This window comes from Dermacentor albipictus, chromosome 2 (genome assembly GCF_038994185.2).
Source record: "Dermacentor albipictus isolate Rhodes 1998 colony chromosome 2, USDA_Dalb.pri_finalv2, whole genome shotgun sequence".
Taxonomy (NCBI): Eukaryota; Metazoa; Arthropoda; class Arachnida; order Ixodida; family Ixodidae; genus Dermacentor; species Dermacentor albipictus.
This window is the reverse complement of record NC_091822.1, coordinates 83,597,891-83,617,484: the sequence shown is the minus strand read 5'-3', so window position 1 is coordinate 83,617,484 and position 19,594 is coordinate 83,597,891. Positions and strand designations below refer to the sequence as shown.

Genomic DNA, 19,594 nt, shown 5'->3' with positions numbered 1-19,594 from the left:
CGTGCGCACCACGGCATGGTTTGCAGACTCGCTGTAAAAGGGGTTTGTGTTTGAGTTTCCGCATAACAGAATTATGTTTTCTCGTATATTCAAATTACAATCCGACGCAGTCTTGTCTGTAGGTAGCGTGAAAGTCGTACTTTGCGATTTTTCTGACGAATTATTATTGAGAAATTCAATTAATTCACAAACGGCTCTGCGCTACACGTGTGGTTGGGTATGCGTGGTTCAGAACGAATTTTCCCTTACGAAACCATCGTCATCGGCATTTCTGCGATACGGAGCCTCTAACGCTAACGCGTGTAAACCTTTTCCAGCTGACATTTCAGGTCAACACTCATTCTTGCAGGCCCTCTACCTGGCGCAATTGGGTTAATGAACGAATTCTACTTTCCAAAGTGTAATGTGCCATTAAATTCTTAATGTGCATGTGACGCAATCCGTGAACGAGGCACCAACTCAGGGCCAAGTTCCAAAGCCGGATTATCACCGTGCGAAAATAACCCCACGAAAAGACGGACAACTATTAAGAGGCCTTCTGGTGCACCAGTGAACGCTTGTTGTGGTTCAAAGACGGAGTCAGAGCCCAGAGTTGGCATAACTTAGATGCACACATGCAGACTTCGGGTAGGCACATCGCAATGCAATTAGGATGGGTGTTGCCTAAACTTTGGAGAATAATTAACAATAAGCACTACTACTTCAACGCGTACAGTACAGAATAAATAGGCGCACCAAGTGTCCACTCGTATTTACCCGTGTTGGTCGTGAGCTAGACGTCCTCGACGTAGCTCGAGGCAAATGTCGAAGAAGCGACTTCTTCGGGAAATACAGTCGCTCCAGAAACTCGTCGGCCAGCTTGTCTGGAAATCCCCTCTTCTGCAGACGGTCGGCCTACGCGTCACATCTGTTCACCGGCGCGGTCTCATTCTCCCGATTCGAGCACGGCGCTCTTATCGCCTCCGCTGGCGTTTTTCGAACTTTCTAATGGAGTCGTGCTCCCATAGCATGAACAAAGCCTGGGAATCTTCAAGACGTTTCACGCGTTTTCGGTCGCCGCCACAGACACATCTTCGAGGAGGGTGTTCACTCATCCGTTGGCGCATGCTCGGGCTGTCGCACCTCCCCTCTGGCTGTGCTCGCCGTGTGTAGAGGTCTGAGAGGGTGTTTGGGCGCGCGGCTTCTCTTTCTCTCGCGGTCTGCTTTTAGTATTTTGTAAAGTTTTCAGTCGCCGTTGATCGCATCAGTTGACTGTGGCCGATGCGCTCTATCCTTCTGTCGAAGGTGTCGCGGGCCTATGTTTCCTTTGCTGGCTTAGGTGATTGGCGGCTTCGACTTACACAAAAACTCGGTTCCCTTCCACTATGTGAAGAAGCACGACCAGGGAAGCTGTGTATGTGGGCGACTTAATGGCGAACGGCACTTCCGCTGCGGGTCGGCCTGGCACTGCACTATCTTCGAGGTCGGCAAACGTGTGGGGAGTGCTTAACACCTGCTTGGCCGCCGCCGCGGGTATATTTGCTTACCATGGCAACGACACGAAAATTCCTCTCGATGGTAGAATTATACAGCTTCACTGTAAAACTACAGACATGATAGCATCGGACTGTAATTCGAATATGCAAGGAAACACAACTCTGCAACACAGAAACTCAAACAGAATTCCTTTGTCCAGCTTCCGTGATGGTACAGCTATTGGACTGCGTTTGCTATACAGTCGATTGCCATCGCAGCACATGCAGCGCGGCAGAAGCAACATGCAGAGCACCCAAGCATCAAGGACAGGCATGCTGTCTGCACCGACATGCTGGGCAGACATGCACAGACAAGGACAGACATGCTGTGCGCAAGTGCTGCATAGATCCTTATCCTTGTACGCCCTCCGCCTGAAGCAAGTGAACTACTGAGTTAATTGAATTTCCAAAGTACACTAAATCACAAAATTCATAGAAATTCACTTGCACAAAACTTGCACAAAATTCAAAATTCACTTGCACACAACCTACAGAAATGTTGGAATCGGATTGTATTTCGAATATACCAGAAAACGTAATTCTGTCACGCGGAAGCTTAAACACAAACCACTTTTCGAGCTGCCCGTTTTTGGGCGAGCACATCACGAAAAATTCTGGCTAACTAGAAGCTAACAGCTTCACTGTGCAACGAGCTGCTGCGCTAGGGGTCCTCTGTTTGAATCCTGTCATGGCACAATTTCATTTATGTTGATTAATTAAAGCCAACTTCTTTCCTAGCGACTCTAGCACCATTTTTCCGTATCAGGTATGCTTCCACCTCTTTTTGAGCCTGATCCCGGAGGTTGTACGCAGCCGTGCCAATAAAGTTACATCATTTTTCACGTTCGAGCTGTCATATTGTTTCGCACTTTTCATATTTCGGCCTGAGACGATCTAGGAAGAAAAGTCATGGGCTGCTGCTATATTGTTTTGCGATACTTGTTTGTTGACTGCCATTTCCGAAAGTTTTGAGGATACTTTTGTAAGGAATTTAAGACCTGACAGGAGCAACTTTAGTTATAGAGCTGTGTGGTAATCTAATGCGCTAATACGCCATGTCACGCCGCATGGCATGCAATATAGCATACACATACATAAATATATTCAGAAGCTCACGGTGACGACGATGGCAAAAATTCGCTATGTTTATAATTGCTATCAAAGTAAAAGCACACACTCCTTTGCCACCGGAAGAAGTCTAACATTCATTGTTCCCATTGCGCAGGCGTGTTATGCCAACTTAGCTACAGTGATGGTAGTCCCTGCGTATATATATCGACCTATCTATAACCTAGCTCCTTATAACTCGTCGCAAACACACTGGTGTTGTTTTTTGGAAACATCCCGCAAAAGGCGATGCAGCGCTTATTAACGTTGTCACACAACATTACCGGGGCGCTGGGTAGCGTCAATACTCTACTTGCGATTTCATGTCTACGCGGCTATAGAGACGTCATGGGACAAATAGTTTTTAAGTGCTTCTTCTAATTCCCCCAAATGTTCCTTCCGCACTGCCACTCTTCGGTTCCCTCCTTTTATTAGACAGTTTTAGTTTAGCGTACGCAACTATAGACCAGAACACGCAAGTCTCGCACCCAGACTAACCGAACGCATACTCTCGCACCCGGGTTGCCCGGTCGACTGGCGTTATTTTGTACTGGGCTGCCAAAGTGTGTTCGCCGGCGACCAGTAGACATGGCAAGCGCCAGCTCTAGGGCTCCAAAGTGCGGAAATGTGCCCGTTCACACGGATCCAAAGTAGAAGAAGTCATCTGGGCATCATTGCGTCGTGTTTGCATGCCAAAACAACCAGCGGAAAAGGAGCAGGTTGCTTAGCGCGCTATTTGCGAAGAGCACCACACACGTAGGGAATCGTGCCGGTGGGGTGTTTTCAGCCTGCGCCGATTTCCATCCGCAACGAAGAATGCCAAGCTGCGCCACCGGTGGATAGCTGCAGTGAATAGGAAGAACTACCAATCCAGTGAAAATGCACGAGTGAGTATTCGATCTGTGTATATTTTGGTGCCACGTTCAACTTTGCGCCCTACAAACGTAATACGCAGGTTTGCTCCGAGCACTTTCTGGGCAACAAGCCTACAGAGCAGAATCCCGCGCCGGTGCTTCGCCTTGGCTATAACAAAAAGGCAAGCCTTTTCGTGCTTTCATTCAGGCAGAGCTCCCGACGGTTAAGCGGAACAGTTGAGTTTGCGGTTAGCGATACTTGCAGCTGGTGCACGGAATGACCATTAAGCGTGAACGACAAGTTGTAGGCCTTGCTGGTGAGTGTTATTGCTAATGGAAGTAAACCGAAGTCTGCTCGTCACGTAGCATGCGTCCACAAAAACGTAAACGACGACTACTCGTCGACGAAGGTGTTCTTGCAGCGCACCTACCTTTACGAGCTGGTGTTGCAGGTGTCATTCGTAACGAATTCATTTGAGCCTCCTGAGCTCTAAACTGCGTGCGGGCTGTTATGCGGGGCAAAGCGCAAAATATTTCCGTTCATATGGCGAGGAAAATAAGGTGCTTAATTATTCTTGTATTTTGTAACAAAATTTTGATCGTTCTCACTAGTTTTTTTTTTACTGTTTTCTTTTCTAAGGGAGCGCCAACAATCCGATGGCCTCGCACAAGCGAAACAGGTCTGGTACCAGGTAGCTGCAGTTGGTGGGGCTAATTTCTTGGAATGCAGGTGCGGTTGTTGTCTTGTACCAAAGGGGTCCTGATGATGCAGCTTTAAGTAGGGATGGTAATTTTACGTGCCCTGTCATGGTTTGTGCAACTGTACAACACCTGCATCTGTCATGCTCGCCCTGTTATACGGGCTTTGACTGCACATGTAGTTGAACATTATAACTACTGTAGTACCTCATTTTCCAATGAGTGCAGGCTTATCATCATATGCTGCTTGTTCGAGTGCTGTAGGCTTTTGTTCTGAATGTTGTACTCTTAAGTGGTTGCACGATACAATTGGCCTGGTGTATTTTCTATTTCATTTTGAGAGGACTTTATATCTTCGCAAAAGTGATGGCATGGGAAAGAACTACAGCCCTTCTTACTATAACATCTATTTTGTTTTCAGTGTGCAGGTGGTGAAGGGCAGGCGTCTGCTAACCAGGCAGTCAAACGACCTCGCCAGTTGGTTGCCAAGCGCGGCCAACCCAGTATAGAGACCATTACAAACAACACCAAACTGAAAGTGCAGATGACAGTGTTCTGCGTGCTTTAATAATATATGGCACCAACACAGTGCTGTAAGTTCCTTCACAGGTTACGTGCCAAAAAGCTCACAGGTGTTCTAGCATATAGCGCGCGGTTTGTACAAACGTAATAGCGTACCTACCCATTGTATTCGCTTCTGCAGTCTGCACAGCACTCAGTGTGTCCTTTGTGGACTTGCACGAGGTCTTGAAGTTTGATTGAATCCAGACAGCGAAAATGACAGGTTAGAAAAAACGTGAAACACGCCTTCCGCCCAGCTAAAAAGCCCAAGTTTCGCTTCCGCGCCGGGTCGCATCTCCCGCCGTGGCAGCCCAGGCCTGCTACTTCGCGGCGCTTGGGATAGATGGCGCGACCGGCGCTCATCAATATGGCGGCGCCCTTTGAATTCACGGTGTTCTGGTGTATAGCGTACGCTATCCGCTATAATATAGCGTACGCTAAGCAGCACACGTTTTCTACAATTTTAGTTGGCCGACGATATCTTCGGATCTCTGAGGCCACATGCCGTCGTTGCGGCTATTTCGCGCCTGTAGCGATAGGCGGCGCTGACATCTCGAAGGTTTCTTTCGTTAGGCTAAAGGTTAAACGAGAAGCGATCTCGAAAACACCACGAAGTTATCCATAATACTCTGTCGTCGAAGCGGCCTGAGACTAAGCGAAAGCCGTTTACGCAGTCATTTGCTACGAACGAAGTGCATTTTACAAAACCAACGCCAAATTCAATTCGAAGCGGGCAGCCGGGACCGCCACCATGTTTCCCGCAAACTCCGCAAACCACGCGAAAACGCTAACGCTAACTCGTTTGCGTTGCGTACGCCCGCTATACCCGCTATTTCGTTTAGCGTTCAGCGCATGCGCAGTGACGACCCGCTATTGTTTAGCGTACGCAATGGAATAGCGTACGCTATACTAAAACTGTCTATTAATGAGTCAATCATGCAACCAGGCCAAGTGACTGAGCATAGGCGTTAGTAGGCATCGACTGGTCACATGATGTATTCAAAAATCAAAGGAGGCCACCGAAAAGTGACAGTCCAGAAGAAGGAACATTTTGGGGAACTTGAAGAAACACTTAAAACGCCTTTGTTCCGTGATATCTCTATAGCCGCTATCGCCAGACCCTATCCCTTCCCTCACTTCCCTTTTCCAATCCCCTAATTAGTCAATAAAGTTTTCCATTTATCCATCCATCCGCGTACACATGCAAGTGCCAGTAGCGGATTGACGCCACGCTAATGCTGCATTACAGTGTTAATAAGCATCTTCAGATGGCCTCGGAGTATCTGTTAATGTGGGCCAAGGACCAGCGAGTGGACCAGCGAGTGGACGCACCTAAGATCTCCTATATCCTTCCTTACGAATATCACTTCGTCATAAGTGTCACGCATTGTACCGCACGCTAAAGAGCAGCTTAAGCACCTTCAGGAAAACAACCTTTAACATGACTTCAAAAATTGTGGAAGGTCCTAATTTGCTTTTGCATACTAATAACGACGTCAACGTCTACGTGCGAAGCCTGAGGATGATGTACGGTACAGCCGGACGGCATCTATTGCCGCTATTTCTTCATTGTCGGCAAAGGTCTTGGCCTCTCATCATCACCATCACTACATTCATATTCGTCACCGCTGCATTTATCGATCAACGCCCCTTTCCCGTCCTTGGCTCCCAGGACATGCGTATTGCTTCATTACACGGGTTCTTCCGTTCTAAAGGCATTCCACTGCATATGAGTACTACCGGACGATTTAGCTTACTCTCGATATTCGCATATGAGTTGTCTTAAATCTTAAATCACTGGTCTAAGTTAGAGTAAAGGTAGCGCATTTCACGAGTAGAACATTTTATTCTTGAAACACTAGGAGGCGTTCTTTTAATTATTGCCTGATGCCTTCCATCACTGGGAGCTCACTTATTTGCGCATATTTACACATATTTTGCTTTCTCAATGCCCTTGCAGCGATGTGCCGGGCGCTTGCTTCCCAAGGACGTAAGGCACATTCTCGAAGGAGTAAAATGGATGAAGGACTTCATCTCCGGTTGATAGTCGCTTTTTTACAGCGCCAAAAGAAATAAATAACTGACCCATCACCAAAAGTCCAATACTTCTAATGTGGTCACTATCTATGTGGACTTCAAAACTTCAAATAAAAGGAATTTACAAGATCACCTCTTCGCTATATTGATTTCAAAGAAAGCTTTCTTTACTACCATGCTGGATTGGGCGTGGCTGCTGCTGGGCTGGTCGGCGGATATAATTTTGCATATGTATGTGAAAGCTTATGTGCGCCCAACTCGAGTGCCAGAAAACAGGCGTATACCACTCCTGCATGCTTACAGACAGCGCATTACCAGAAGGCAATAAAATAGCAATTATTGAATAAGACCTGAACATAATGTAGCGCCCTAGATCAGCAAACGGAGGAAGCGCACTTATTCTCAAGCACGATAATACGACGAAAATAGTGCTCGTTTGGTTTCTTCGTCCAGGCGCTGACACGTAAGTCATTGCAGCAGCCTCATGTCAACAGACATGCATTAGGCGAAAATGAAAATAAAAAAGCAAGCGATAGCAGCTCCGTTGCTCTGGCTGGGCTGAACAAATATTATTTTAATGAAACTGAACGTATAAGGAAATGTTTGCGACTGTGCAGAATGATCGATGAAAGACCGGCAGACTAGTTATACTGTCGCGACATAAATGGCGCCACCGTGATGCTCTGCGCTTCCTGGAGACCTTTTCATTCCCGCGACACGCGCTTGTTATATGAGCCGCCACCGCTGTGGGCTGTCTGCTCTAATGAACTAGCGTGATGAACGACTTCTTTATCTCCGGTCCCTAATACGCAAGTACTCTCGCAGAAGCATTGCAATATGTCAGCACACATGATTAGCTCGCAGTTAGCATTCCATCTCAAGTTACTATTGCTTTTCACTATTGGAGTGGGTGAATATTCCAACTTTTGAATACCAAGCGAACGTTGCACGCAAGTTATTTGACTTCCAAAACGAACTAGTCGGCTTTTCCGAAAATTGAAACTATACTAAGATCCTACAACAACCGACCGGTAAAACCTGGTTACATTTCTCCGTCTGCAAAACAAAGTATAGGAAATTATCAGAAGTGAAACAACGTGAAAAAAAATCAAATTCAAAGCAATCTAGAAACACAATGCGTAATAGATGTTTTGTTGTCTGGCTCGCTGCGGAAGCCTACGCGGTAACACGCTACATTTTCTTGTATTCTGTCATTCGGTGCTGTCTTCAATTTAGGCATCTAGTGGTTCTATATCTAACGTTACAACCTGTGACGTTTTTCTTGTAGCGGGTCATTCACGCGTGTCATTGTACAACTACTCGGCCCAAATTTGCAGCACCTTTTTACTGTAGCACTGTTCGCAAGATAAATTTTCAGCCAATCCTTGCGCCCTACATATAAATATCAATATTTTTCGGCAACCCTTAAGTGTTTCGGGGAAGCTAGTCACACAGATGCCCTTTATTCTTCGAAATCTTCTGCATAACCAGTATCTAATTAGGTTGGCAAGCTATTCGCTTGCTTTCTTCAATGAAAATTAGGTAACTTGTGTTTCAAAGTCGCCGTAAGTTTTCCTAATAGTTACCTATCTGTTTTCACTGGTCAGCACAAGAATGGTCCGAAAGAAGGCCTTAACAAATACTTTTGCTGTTAATATACAATTCATTATGCTTGTGGGAGGGTGCTGCTTATTTCACTTCCAAATAAACTTCCGTATGTACAGGGAGCTGTCCTATAACATTACAGCAAAGCACGAAATCTCTCAGTTCTTTTCAGTGCAAACTGGACGACAACGAAATATGCCCGAAGTAAAGCTGGCGAACAATATGTACAGTCACTCTTGCGTTGAGTCTTCTGCTACACATATTCTTAATGGCATCTATACAGAAAACAGCGCAATGCGGTGTAGATTTACTGGAAATGAAACTTCTGAAAGGGGCCGTTGCCGTGCTATTTGGTACGGCAGGAAGTGCCCTTCGTGGGATCATCGAACGGGTTGATTCCTTTCTGGAAAGCATCAGTGGGAGGATACACGTTTTCCATTAACAGCAGAGGAGATAGCTCTTCTCGAGCATGAAATTAGAGGAAGTAATAAAAATTATTTTATCACGCAACACCAGAATAAAGCAAATCCAGTAATATAAACGGATTTATTGAAAACGTAATTCTAGCGTTTACAGGTGTCTCAACTAAGGTTAGCCAAGCTCATTGAGAACATATCGCTTATACGAGGACGCAACGAAAGGAGTTTTTTGCCAACAGAGACGTACCCCACAAGGGTCAGTTTTTTTCGTAATTGAACTATCGTTATAAGGATTAGTTTAATTAACGAACATCATAACTACAAGATTGAGGGCGCGTGTTTTGATGGAAAATTAACAAATGTGTTTTAAAATACATTTATCATTTCAGTTCTTTCAGTGTGCTAGGTCTCGCGTACTTGTTTTTTCCCGGTTATAAAGAAAATGTGCGAAATATAAAAAAAGCCGCATGATTACGCGTCCACTCGCCGCCACGTTGCCCGTTACGTATATACTTATGTCTCACGTATATAGGGCGTTATAAGCTAAAGTTACTCCAATCTTGTCGATTCCGACTCTGCAATCAGCCCCCCACGATTGGTCAAAACATTTCCGAGCCACCCCCCTTCACCTGTCCGCCACGCGACGTCACGAAAACCGCGAGAATGATTTGATATGTGCACACATGATTGATCATGTTGAGGTCGAACAAAAGAGAAATTATTATTTCTGATTGGACGCTTATTTGCCAATTGCCATCGACTATTGGTCAAAAGTTTTGGATTGCGCCCACTTCGTCTGTCTGTCGCAGGACTCCACCAAACCGCGAAAGCTGATTTCATCAAAGGGACGTGTACGCGCTAAAAAGATGTGTTAGGAGACTGCTCCGTTCCGAATGGAATAGAAGATGGCTGCTCGTTGATCGACAAGGCACTGTGTGCTCGAACCTTCCGGACAGCATGGATTTGTTTGCCCATAATAAAACATTTTGCGAGGCAGTATAACGTTATCGAGACCTGTAAGCGCGTATACGACATCGCTATGCCAGGTCTTCTTTGCTGAGAATCCGTTTTAGGAGCATTTTGAAGCTTTCCTTGCACACCGCCTCGATTTTCCACCAGCCACCGCAAGCAACGTAATGTGTAGCGGACCAATGGCAGACGCCGGCACCACCCTCCTTATTCGGTTATCTATTTTCGTTGCACTGACTCGGCCCCATCGATACCCTCTACACCTAGAGTGCTTCTCGCCTCTTGTCAGCCAATTAGTTCAGAAAAAGCACTCAATGTAGGCAATGGTATTCGTTTTAAAGCAAACAAAAGTGACCTCCTATAAAGGAAGAGAGCGTTTGATTGAGTTATGCAGTCAGTCCTGCGGGTCACCGCCCGGTGCTTGCGTCGGCACACTCTTAGTGAAGTCCTGCATAGTGTCCTCCGTATAAGCGGTACGTTCTTGGTTCATCACACACCACCGCATATAAGCGTTCGTTCGAGCGAGATCATGCGTGACGAAACGCGGCCAACCTCGCGGCTGCATGCGACCAACGAGCAAGCGCAACGTTTATATGCGGTCCTGCAAATGTGGCGCCCAAAAAGCGCACAGAAGCGTAGAGAAAGCGTTATAAAGCGAAACGTACAAGGAGTGATGAGGGAGAAGCTGTGATGGAGAAAGAAAAGTGAAAGGAAAAAGGAGAGGACGAATAGACTAACAAAGAAGTCGTCACGTCTGTGCGTAGCATTGATGGCGGAAGAGGAGGAAAGACTGCGCCAGCCGGCAAGGAGCTGAAACATGGCGTGAGCTGGCGGACGAGGCGATTCTTTTCAGTCATTTCTTTGCACCAGCCACGTTGTGCAACTGTGTTTGCACTGTGAAGACATTAGGCAGCATCGATGAACGCTTTCGGTGATCCCAGTAATGTTCAATTCCGCCCATGTTACTGGAGATTGTAAGAAGTCAGTGCAACTTCGACAACTCGTGGAAGTGCGAGCACAGGGCCACAATCTGCAGCGGTGAGCTTCCGTGTGTGCTGGATCGCTGGGTACTGGAGTGTGTGCGGTACAGCTGCGAACCAGTTTTAATTCGGTAAGTTGATTTTTGTTTACCACACTACTAAATGCTTAATTTATGCCATTACATTATTATGAGCAAGCAGAGAACGCGCCTCGGTGATTAAACTTCTCAACGTGTAGTAATAATGCGGACACGTGAATTGAAGTTTTACGTGTGAACTATCTATACCTGCAGGCACAGTTTCGTTTCGCTTTTCTCAGATTACATTATTCCTGGCGTTATTTTTTGCTTGCGTAGCCAGGTGTCCTTTCATTGAAACTTCGTGCGCGGATTTTCACAAGGGCTTGGCGCTTTATCGCGCCGTTAGTAATTGCGTGTAGCCTTCTAACCATGAAATCTTGTGTTTTTTTTTATCCCCTTCGTGGACTTTGCGAAATGAATTCATTGCATTTCGTCGTTTAAGTTTGCCGAACAACGTCTTTGTTTTGAATAGTTTGCTGTTGCGTTACGTACTTTCGTTAGTGTAATATGTGTGGATCCGCGTGGGTTTCTGGCTTTTCTGTTCAATGCGTCGAGTTCACTGAAATTCAGAGCCTAGTTTAGCCTAGCCAGAATCTTGTCTGACACGCGAAAATAATCGTTTAACTCCGACGACGCAGCAGCAAAGAAAAAGTGTCGGTTTGCGCTAGAAGCGGAATTTGCCACAATATCTCTTGGTGAGGAGCTGTACACTCGTTAGTTGTTGAAGGGGCGAATTTCTATGCCACTGGTAAAATTTCAATGGCGAGATATCTCCCGCCGAGCTAGCAGTTTCAAGATTTATTGCAGACTGGAAAATCTTTGGATTTCTGTACTGGCGTCGTTTAATAATGTTGTCAGAAAGCAGCGCTGCGTTGTCAAAAACTACGAAAGACCCCAAAAACATATCTACAAAGTTGTACATATTAGTTATGCGTAGTTATTACTATGTCGTGTTGATTTTAGGGCTATGAAGTACCCACTAGCCCCAAAATAGACCGTAATAATACTTTTCTTATGAGCTTTTGTTTCGTTGATTATGAAATTTCTGCAATTTCTTTTTATTCTAACTTTATCAATTTTTTTCTATAGATTATTAAAGCGGGCGGCATCGACACTAATAAAAACGCCTCCAAAAAAAGCGGATCCCCCGGCTCTCCAGTGCAGCTATACAGTAGACCCTAGCACCGGTAAGCCAAAAAGTGGCCCAAAATGGCTGTTTATTACATTGTTAATGGATAATATGCTTATTGTGAAGCACACGAAGAAAAAGCTCATATTTGGCTACAAGAAAAGTGTGGCGGGGTGCAGAAAGAGACAAGTGTTCGCAATATTGCTCGCATGCGGATGACTTCGAAGCGTTTGCATGCGCTGTACTATCACTAAACAAGTTCACGAACCTTCTCACTCATTTCCGATGATTTTACTGGAGCGGGAAGTCACTGAGTGTGTTTGGGCGAGTCTAGATTGGAGATGATTCTAAGTGACGCAGAATGCCGGTAAATGTAAGTAACATAAATTAGCACGCATGAGGGCCAGCTGACAATGTGGGCGCACTAATTATTACCTTATAGTGCGGAGAAATATGACTGTGAAATAAACCGTAATCGCAAGTGCATTGAGTTGATTTCGAAGAGGACAAGTATATGTGAAATGTGTTTGTGCACAATGCGGAGAGCGCAACTGAGTGAATTTTGCTCGCTTTAGTTGTTTGCTCAGAGCATTACGTGTGTTTGCCTATTGCCATGGCTTGAACACTTTGTTTACACTATGCATGCCCTTGTTAGACCCTCAAACCCATCAGACCCGTGTTACACCGTTCATGCTTTTATCTGTATGCGTCTTGGTCTTCTTCAGCTTTATCTTACATTGGTTCATACGGTGTTCTTTCACACTTGCAACATGTTTGTATCCTTAAGGCCGGTTCATTATCTTCTAGCTGATTTATTTTTCCGTATACTTGTGGAGCAGCCCAGAGAAAAAAAACGGACGATTATTGTTTGTATGGTACACAAAGGTGCCAGAGAGCACACCATAGCAGTATAGTGAAACTTCTGCTGCCCCATGCCAGACAAAATCGGTCAGATTTACAGGCTATGTGTGCTTCCTGCGGAGAAACCACCGAAGCGGAAGAACAAATAACTATAAAATAGTCTTCTGTCGCTCTAAGAAGCTTTCGGAGGCACCACAAGTTATGTTAGCGCATCGTAATATGGCCTGTACAGATAATGTTTCAGCTCTTGTGCTGTGCAATTGCACATGCGTGCTAGAACGAACTATTTTCATATATTTAACCACACATCTACAAACACAAGAAACTCAAAACGTAGTAGTAGTATTAGCAGCTGTATTAGCAGTATCAGTATTAGCAGGGCGGGTCATAAGTATACATGGTGGGTCACACGTGCAACGGCAGCGGTGGTTGAACGCAAATCTTATCTCATAATTTACCTTTTTCCAGCTTGGCTTGCTTCCCTGATGTTTCCATGGACACTGCTGGGGACGTTTCGTGAGCTGCCGTCATCAAACATAGTGACTAACGAGTGAAGCCTCCGCAAAGCTTCTTTCCTTGCCGCAGTATTTCTGCAAGATCCAGCTGCCTAGAGCTTGCAACATGTTTTGTCCGTCCCCTGCGAAGGACATTTCATATTCTGCTGAAAACCCTGCGCTTTCTGCCCCTTGGATTGAGCTAGGCCATACACGGCAGGTCACACGTGCTGCAGCAGCGGAGGTTGACGGACGCAAACCTAATCTTTTGATTTACATCTTTCCGGCTTAGTGAAAGCCGCCGTTTTTCCGTTTAACTATAGAACCATTTTCCAACCACCACTGCTGTCGTGCTGCCTGTTCTATTTTGCCATTTCGGAATTTTAGTGTTAGTTTTGACGCTGTTTGTGAGACTGTACTTATAGAATTACTACTACGACACTGAAGTGCGGAATCTGTGATAAGCCTGTTCCAGACGATGGACGTGCTATGAAGTGCTTGGAATGCGAAAGCGCCTATCATCTAGGCGAATGTTCTTACTGCTCACAGGCCACATTTAAATCAAGCAGTGAGAAAGGCCGCCAGTCATGGCGATGCACGGTGTGCCGCACAACGCAGTCAGAAACCAGCGAAAAGGTGAACTTTAATAGTGATCTCACCTCATTTATGGCAGAGATAGGTCGCAGGTTTGGCGCACTTGCTGATTTAGCGCCACAGGTGGAAGAGGTTAAAGGGTCAATTAATCTTATGTCTAAATCTACGAGTGACACAAGACAATGAAATCTAAAACCTAAAAACGCGAGTAACTCAGCTCGAGGAACACCGTGAAAAGGAAACTCTTGAGGATCTAAAAGCAACTGTTCATGTTCTTGAATGGCGCAGCAGAAAGCTGAACTTGGAAGTTCACGGCATTTCATTAACACAGAATGAAAACCTGCTTGATAAATTGAACGACGTGGCCATTTCTGTATACGAAACCTGACAACAAATGACGTTGACACCATACACAGGCTCCCATCCAGGATCGTAAAGACACCTGGGATCTACTTTGAACAAACGTAAGGACCTGCGGGCTCTTAAATCGAGTGTTCAAGTTGTTGAAAATATGACCAAACAAGGTCGCGATCTCCTGCGCCGAGTCAGAGGCTCGACAGTAAACAACGGTTTTCGCTTCGCTTGGCACGCAAATGGAAATCTTTTTGTTCGTCGTACTGAGCATGAACGAGCGACAGTCATCAGGAGTTTGACGGACACTGATTCGCTGAACACTTACGTGTGGCGGACACTGAACCGCAACACGTAAAGAAAGTGCGTGTATTTCGCATTATTCTTCACTTACGAAGTCACTTCTTACAGAACTGATAAGCTTATCGTATTTAGTTTTCTTATGAAGGATGGTTAACACTGCTTGACGTGTATGCACTTAAGCCTTCAATCAGGCCGTAGTAAGCTTAAGAACTTGGCAGTTTTTTTGGTGACATTCATGAACTTTTCAATGTCGTCATCTTCTCTGAGACATGTTTTGTTTCAGCGCAGGACGTTTACACTGTTCCTGTGTACAAGTCTTATTACATTAATCGTTCTGAAAAGCGCTCGGTTGTGGTGTACCTATGCTGGTGTCAAATGCCTTAGACTCTGAACTGCTGTCAGACTTTTGTTTTGCAACTCCCAATTATAAAGCGCTCACAGAAAAGCCTCGTGCTGAAATTTTGCCTGTGCTCCAGTTTTGTCGGTATGTTATCGCCCCTCTGGTAGTGAATGTTCTGAATTTTTCTGTTTTTATAATCGCTCTTCGAGTTTGTGAACGCAAACCAATACAAATTGGTCTTCGATGGTGATTTTAACATCAACATGTTAGATGTGAATAGTACAACGTGGCAATTTATTTCTCTTCTGAGTATCTATTCATGTTATAACTTTACAGTGGCACCAGGAAGTTCAGATTCACTAATACATCAAGGACTCATAGATCTCTACATAACAAAGTTAGAACTACAGGTCATAAACTGTGGTACAATTATTCGTGCCATCAGGGTTAACTCACGCGTATTTATTTCTACAAGTCACACATTGAACCAATCTGTGTGGCCAGAACAACGGCTTTTTATAGGCCTATAAATGCTAAAACATCGTCATTCTTCCGAGCACAGCTACTACGTATTAAGCTTGGTATTGTGCTAGAAGATTTTAACCCTGACATTGCTTATAAAATATTTCTTAACGTGTTCCTGGAAGCATACCATTCATCGTTTCTCTTAAAGACAGACGCTCAGAAAATGCAGGAAACCATGGATGACAAGGGAATTGCTCCACCAAGTTAGAAAGCGTGACCAATTGTACAAAACATTCATCAAAACTAAAATGCTAGAGGCACTTACAGCGCCTATAAGCAATACAGAAACTCCGTTACAAGGGTCTACGGAGAGCTAAGAACGAATATCTATTCAAGAAATTTACTATGTCTGTAGGACGTAATGTTAACGTTTGTAGAAGGCTTAATACAATGCAAGGAAAATTGCCAGAACAGACGATTACGATTTTACAAGATGACGTAGAATTCGCAGGTAGCGAATTGGCGAACAGTTTCAATGACTTTTTTCTTTCAGTCGGTGAATCTTAAACCTCCCGATGCAGATTTTATTTATACGATTTCTCGCACTGAAAACAGATTACTTCTCACACCGATTTCCGAGAATGAAGTTGTCTCGTGTTCTGTGACATTCAGACACTAAAGCCACGGCTGTGTCAGGTATCCAAATACAACGAGTTATATATGTTATCGACGTGCTGGCGCCATTTCTAACTCATTTTTCGCCAGAGTTTAGCACTAGGAATTTTTCCGCGTGACATTCAGACTACCAATATGACTGCAGTATTCAAAAAAGGGGACAAAAATGACATAAGCAATCACAGGCCGATAAACGTATTACCAGTCTTTCCTAAACCTTTTGAAAAAATATTCTCACAGCACGTGTCATCTTTTGTAGGTCGCCATAATGTTCTACATTCTGCCCAATACGTCTTCCGAAAGAAGATATCCGCTGAGCTTGTCCTTCTTGCCCAGAAAGAATTCATATTAGAGGAATTCAAATGTCAGGAAATGGTACTCGGTTTATCTTTAGATTTCTCCAAGGCGTTTTACCAGAAAGCTGGAATTCTATGATATTAGAGGCGTTGCGCACTCTTTAATTTCCTTCTATTTACACCACAGAGCTTCGTATGTAATGCTTGCAGAAGAAAAGTCACTTTCGAAAGCAGTCAAATGTGGCGTTCCCCAGGGCAGCATTCTGGGACTATTTTTTTTTACTATATATTAATGAGATCCCAACCACTGATAATACAGCTAAGTTTATTATATATGCAGATGATACCAGAGTATATTTAGCAGGAAATTAGGGCACATACTTAGTTGATAGAGGTAACGGAGCGCTCCCCAAAAAATAAATGACTGGGCTGCACAAAACCACTTGACGTAATGGCTCTGGAGAAACCCGCGAGGTCAAAAGAAGTAAAACATCACTTAAAAGTTAACATTAATAAAACAAAGGCGTTCTTATTTTGACTTCAAAACAAAGCTGTCCAGCTTGCTGCAATGAAGTTAGGTGACATAGAAACATAACTAGTATCGTAAATAAAAACCCCGGGAGTCTATTTTCGTGAACACATGACATAGGTCGACCACGTAAATCACATGATTACTAAGTTGTCTAGAACAATCGGCGTGAAACGCCGCGTTTTTTTTAGTGTCCTGTACCTGTGAACATGCTTCTCTATAACGCTCTCTTTTTACCAGTAAATAAATATGGGTGACTAGTATGGGGTAGAATCACTAACGAAAATATCAACGACTTGGAGTGTTCCAAATGCGTGTGGTTCGGTTAATATGCAAAGTTCCATACCATTTGAAGACTGAGCACATTTTCAGAAAACATAGTATTATTAAGGTGTATTCTATGTACACGTATATTTTGTGTCGCCAGTGCAAACTTCGTATAGTCTACAATACTAACGCGCTAGCAGTACTAGCTGGACTACAAGAAACATTACCAAATATAAAACGTGCAAACCAGAAGAATGGTAAATAAAAAATGTCACACAAATTACAGCAAGCACATGCTACAGTTCTTGCTACCCACATTACTAAATACAATTAGTTGAGAACAGCTCTTTCACATTTCACAACTCTCATTGCAACAACTACGGTGAGTATTACGGGAAGTAACATCCTTACCATAAACTCATACACGTTTCTACGAAATTCTCGCTGATTTGTTTATTTTAATTTTGCTGTTTATCGAAATAATGCTTGTGTGAGTTTTCTGAGATGTACCATACGCTAGTATATTTTGCATGTACGTGAGCCTTGTACACTGCACTGTATATTTTCCTTTTCATTTTTTGTTGTTTTTTTCCTGTTGCAACTACCGCTTTGTCAACGTGTGTGTAGAGTGGCGAGGTCCTCCCAAGCTCTCAAGCAGCAGCATTTACTCCTGGTCTCCCGAAACATTGTTGCAAATAAACTCAAAATTCAATTCAATTCAGTTCAGTTGCAACATTCCAGATTAACGAATAAATAATAATAGGTACAGATGTGCTAATACCTATTAACATTTTTGTTATTAAACGTAATTCTATCATCGAACAAAGCTAGTTCTTTGTATGGTAAAAAAGGGCGTCCAAGAATCTTGTATTCCCGTGTCGTTTTAGAACTTGCACGTAACAACCTACAGGAATGCCGATACACTGATACGAACACTACAGAATATACTTTAGGTTCAGAGTCGATTAAAACAGTTTAAAACATTGGCTGAGTTAAGAGGGAATTCAAAGGACAGCATCAAAGTTAAGTGACATTCTTACATTATGAGAAATGTATCACTTTCCTATATTCCTTAAAGTTTCAGACTGAGAGGAGTATAGCAAGCAAACGTTTTTTGTAGATTGGAATGACATAGAAAAGAATCGGCTGGCACAAATCCTTCAGTTAATAATTTTATTTTGGGCTCAAATGAATTGCGTTTAGTTGAATTTAGTTGAATTTAGTTGAATTTAGTTGAGTTGAAAACGCTTTCCAGCTCAATATTGTGCAAATGTTTGGAGGATCAGAAGAACACCTCTAACTCACTTTTTTCTGTCATGCTTTACCATAAAAGGGAAAAAATAAAGACATTCAGAACAGTAAAATGTTAAGAACAAAAGTAGTTCTCATATGATTTCCAGCTGCATGCCCTTGTGATGCTTGAACCTAACATTTTAGCCAGGGTATTTATTCGTGCAATACATTTTGACTCGGGTATAATTACCTAAGCAAGCATATATATACGAAATGGATAATCAAAATTACAGGATACAATGGAATGCCATACTTTCATTCGTAAAACTCCAGAACGTCAATATTTCTAGGTAAGCTTACATATTTCGAGGCCATGAGAGTCATATAGTAATTCCATGGTCTCCGTATAGAGCATGTTCTCCAAGGTGTAGAAAAGGTGGCTTCCCTAAGATAAATAATTTGCACAGTTATGCTTATTTATTTTCTGCGCACACTGGAGTACAGTGTTTCTTTCGCTTTGACCAACAGCTCACGAAAAATGTCTCCTAACCTAGGGTACCAGCAGTGTGGTACCGGACGAAAAAGGCTAAAGCAGAGCGCGGATGCCACAGCACCATCTTCAAAAGTATCGATTCAATGGCCGACCACCTTAGCCTCCCCAAACAACTGCACCCTAGACAAATGGCAAATAAAAATTTCACTTTCCCAAATACCCCTGCTGACATTCGGCCTCAAACCTGTGCATCAAGGATGAATCGGATACGCAAAGCGCCGCTATATAGGGTAGCTTTGCATTGCGCAATTTTCTGCTGATTTTGGCCAACCAAAGACATTGAGAGTGGCGTTGTTTCGCTTCTTTTCGGAACTCACAGCGGATAAAACTATAGCTAACGAGGACGACAGTGTGCGTCGCGTTAAAGAAGTTGTGCTTGGAAAAATGGTGGTGTTAAATTTGGGATCCCCCAGATGAGATCTTATCAAACCAATAAAATTGCTGTTTCAGAATTATTGCGGTCCTCATATTTAGTTAAATAATACTTTATCAGTCTTGCATCTGTAACATAAATTCTGTTTCCTATGAAAAAAGCAGTACATGCGTACGTACACTGTTATTGTTTAGCGGTGACTATTTCACACCGACTAGCAACTGTTACGACGTGATCACTCGGCGCAAGACGGTTCTTATTTGCCAATACGACGTGACAATATCTTGGTGATATAATGCTCGTCCG

At 43.8% G+C, this 19,594-nt stretch overlaps 1 protein-coding gene and 1 long non-coding RNA gene across 3 annotated transcripts in view; both read left to right on the top strand.

Annotated features, from left to right (window-relative positions):
- Positions 1 to 19,594, top strand: part of LOC139055463 (uncharacterized) — a 70,702-nt gene that overhangs the window by 45,556 nt on the left and 5,552 nt on the right. Inside the window, exon 6 of one of the 2 annotated variants that reach the window (XM_070532956.1) lies at positions 6,696 to 6,813. The exons of the other annotated variant lie outside the window; for it this stretch is intronic. Within the exon in view, the coding sequence (XP_070389057.1) occupies positions 6,696 to 6,779 (84 nt within the window). The 3' untranslated portion in view covers positions 6,780 to 6,813. Of the gene's footprint in view, positions 1 to 6,695; positions 6,814 to 19,594 lie in introns of those variants that run through there. 2 annotated transcript variants of the gene reach the window in all.
- Positions 10,193 to 17,672, top strand: LOC139055464 (uncharacterized). The gene is made up of 3 exons (XR_011511773.1): positions 10,193 to 10,876; positions 11,915 to 12,012; positions 13,284 to 17,672. It is a non-coding gene; the product is annotated as an uncharacterized lncRNA (long non-coding RNA).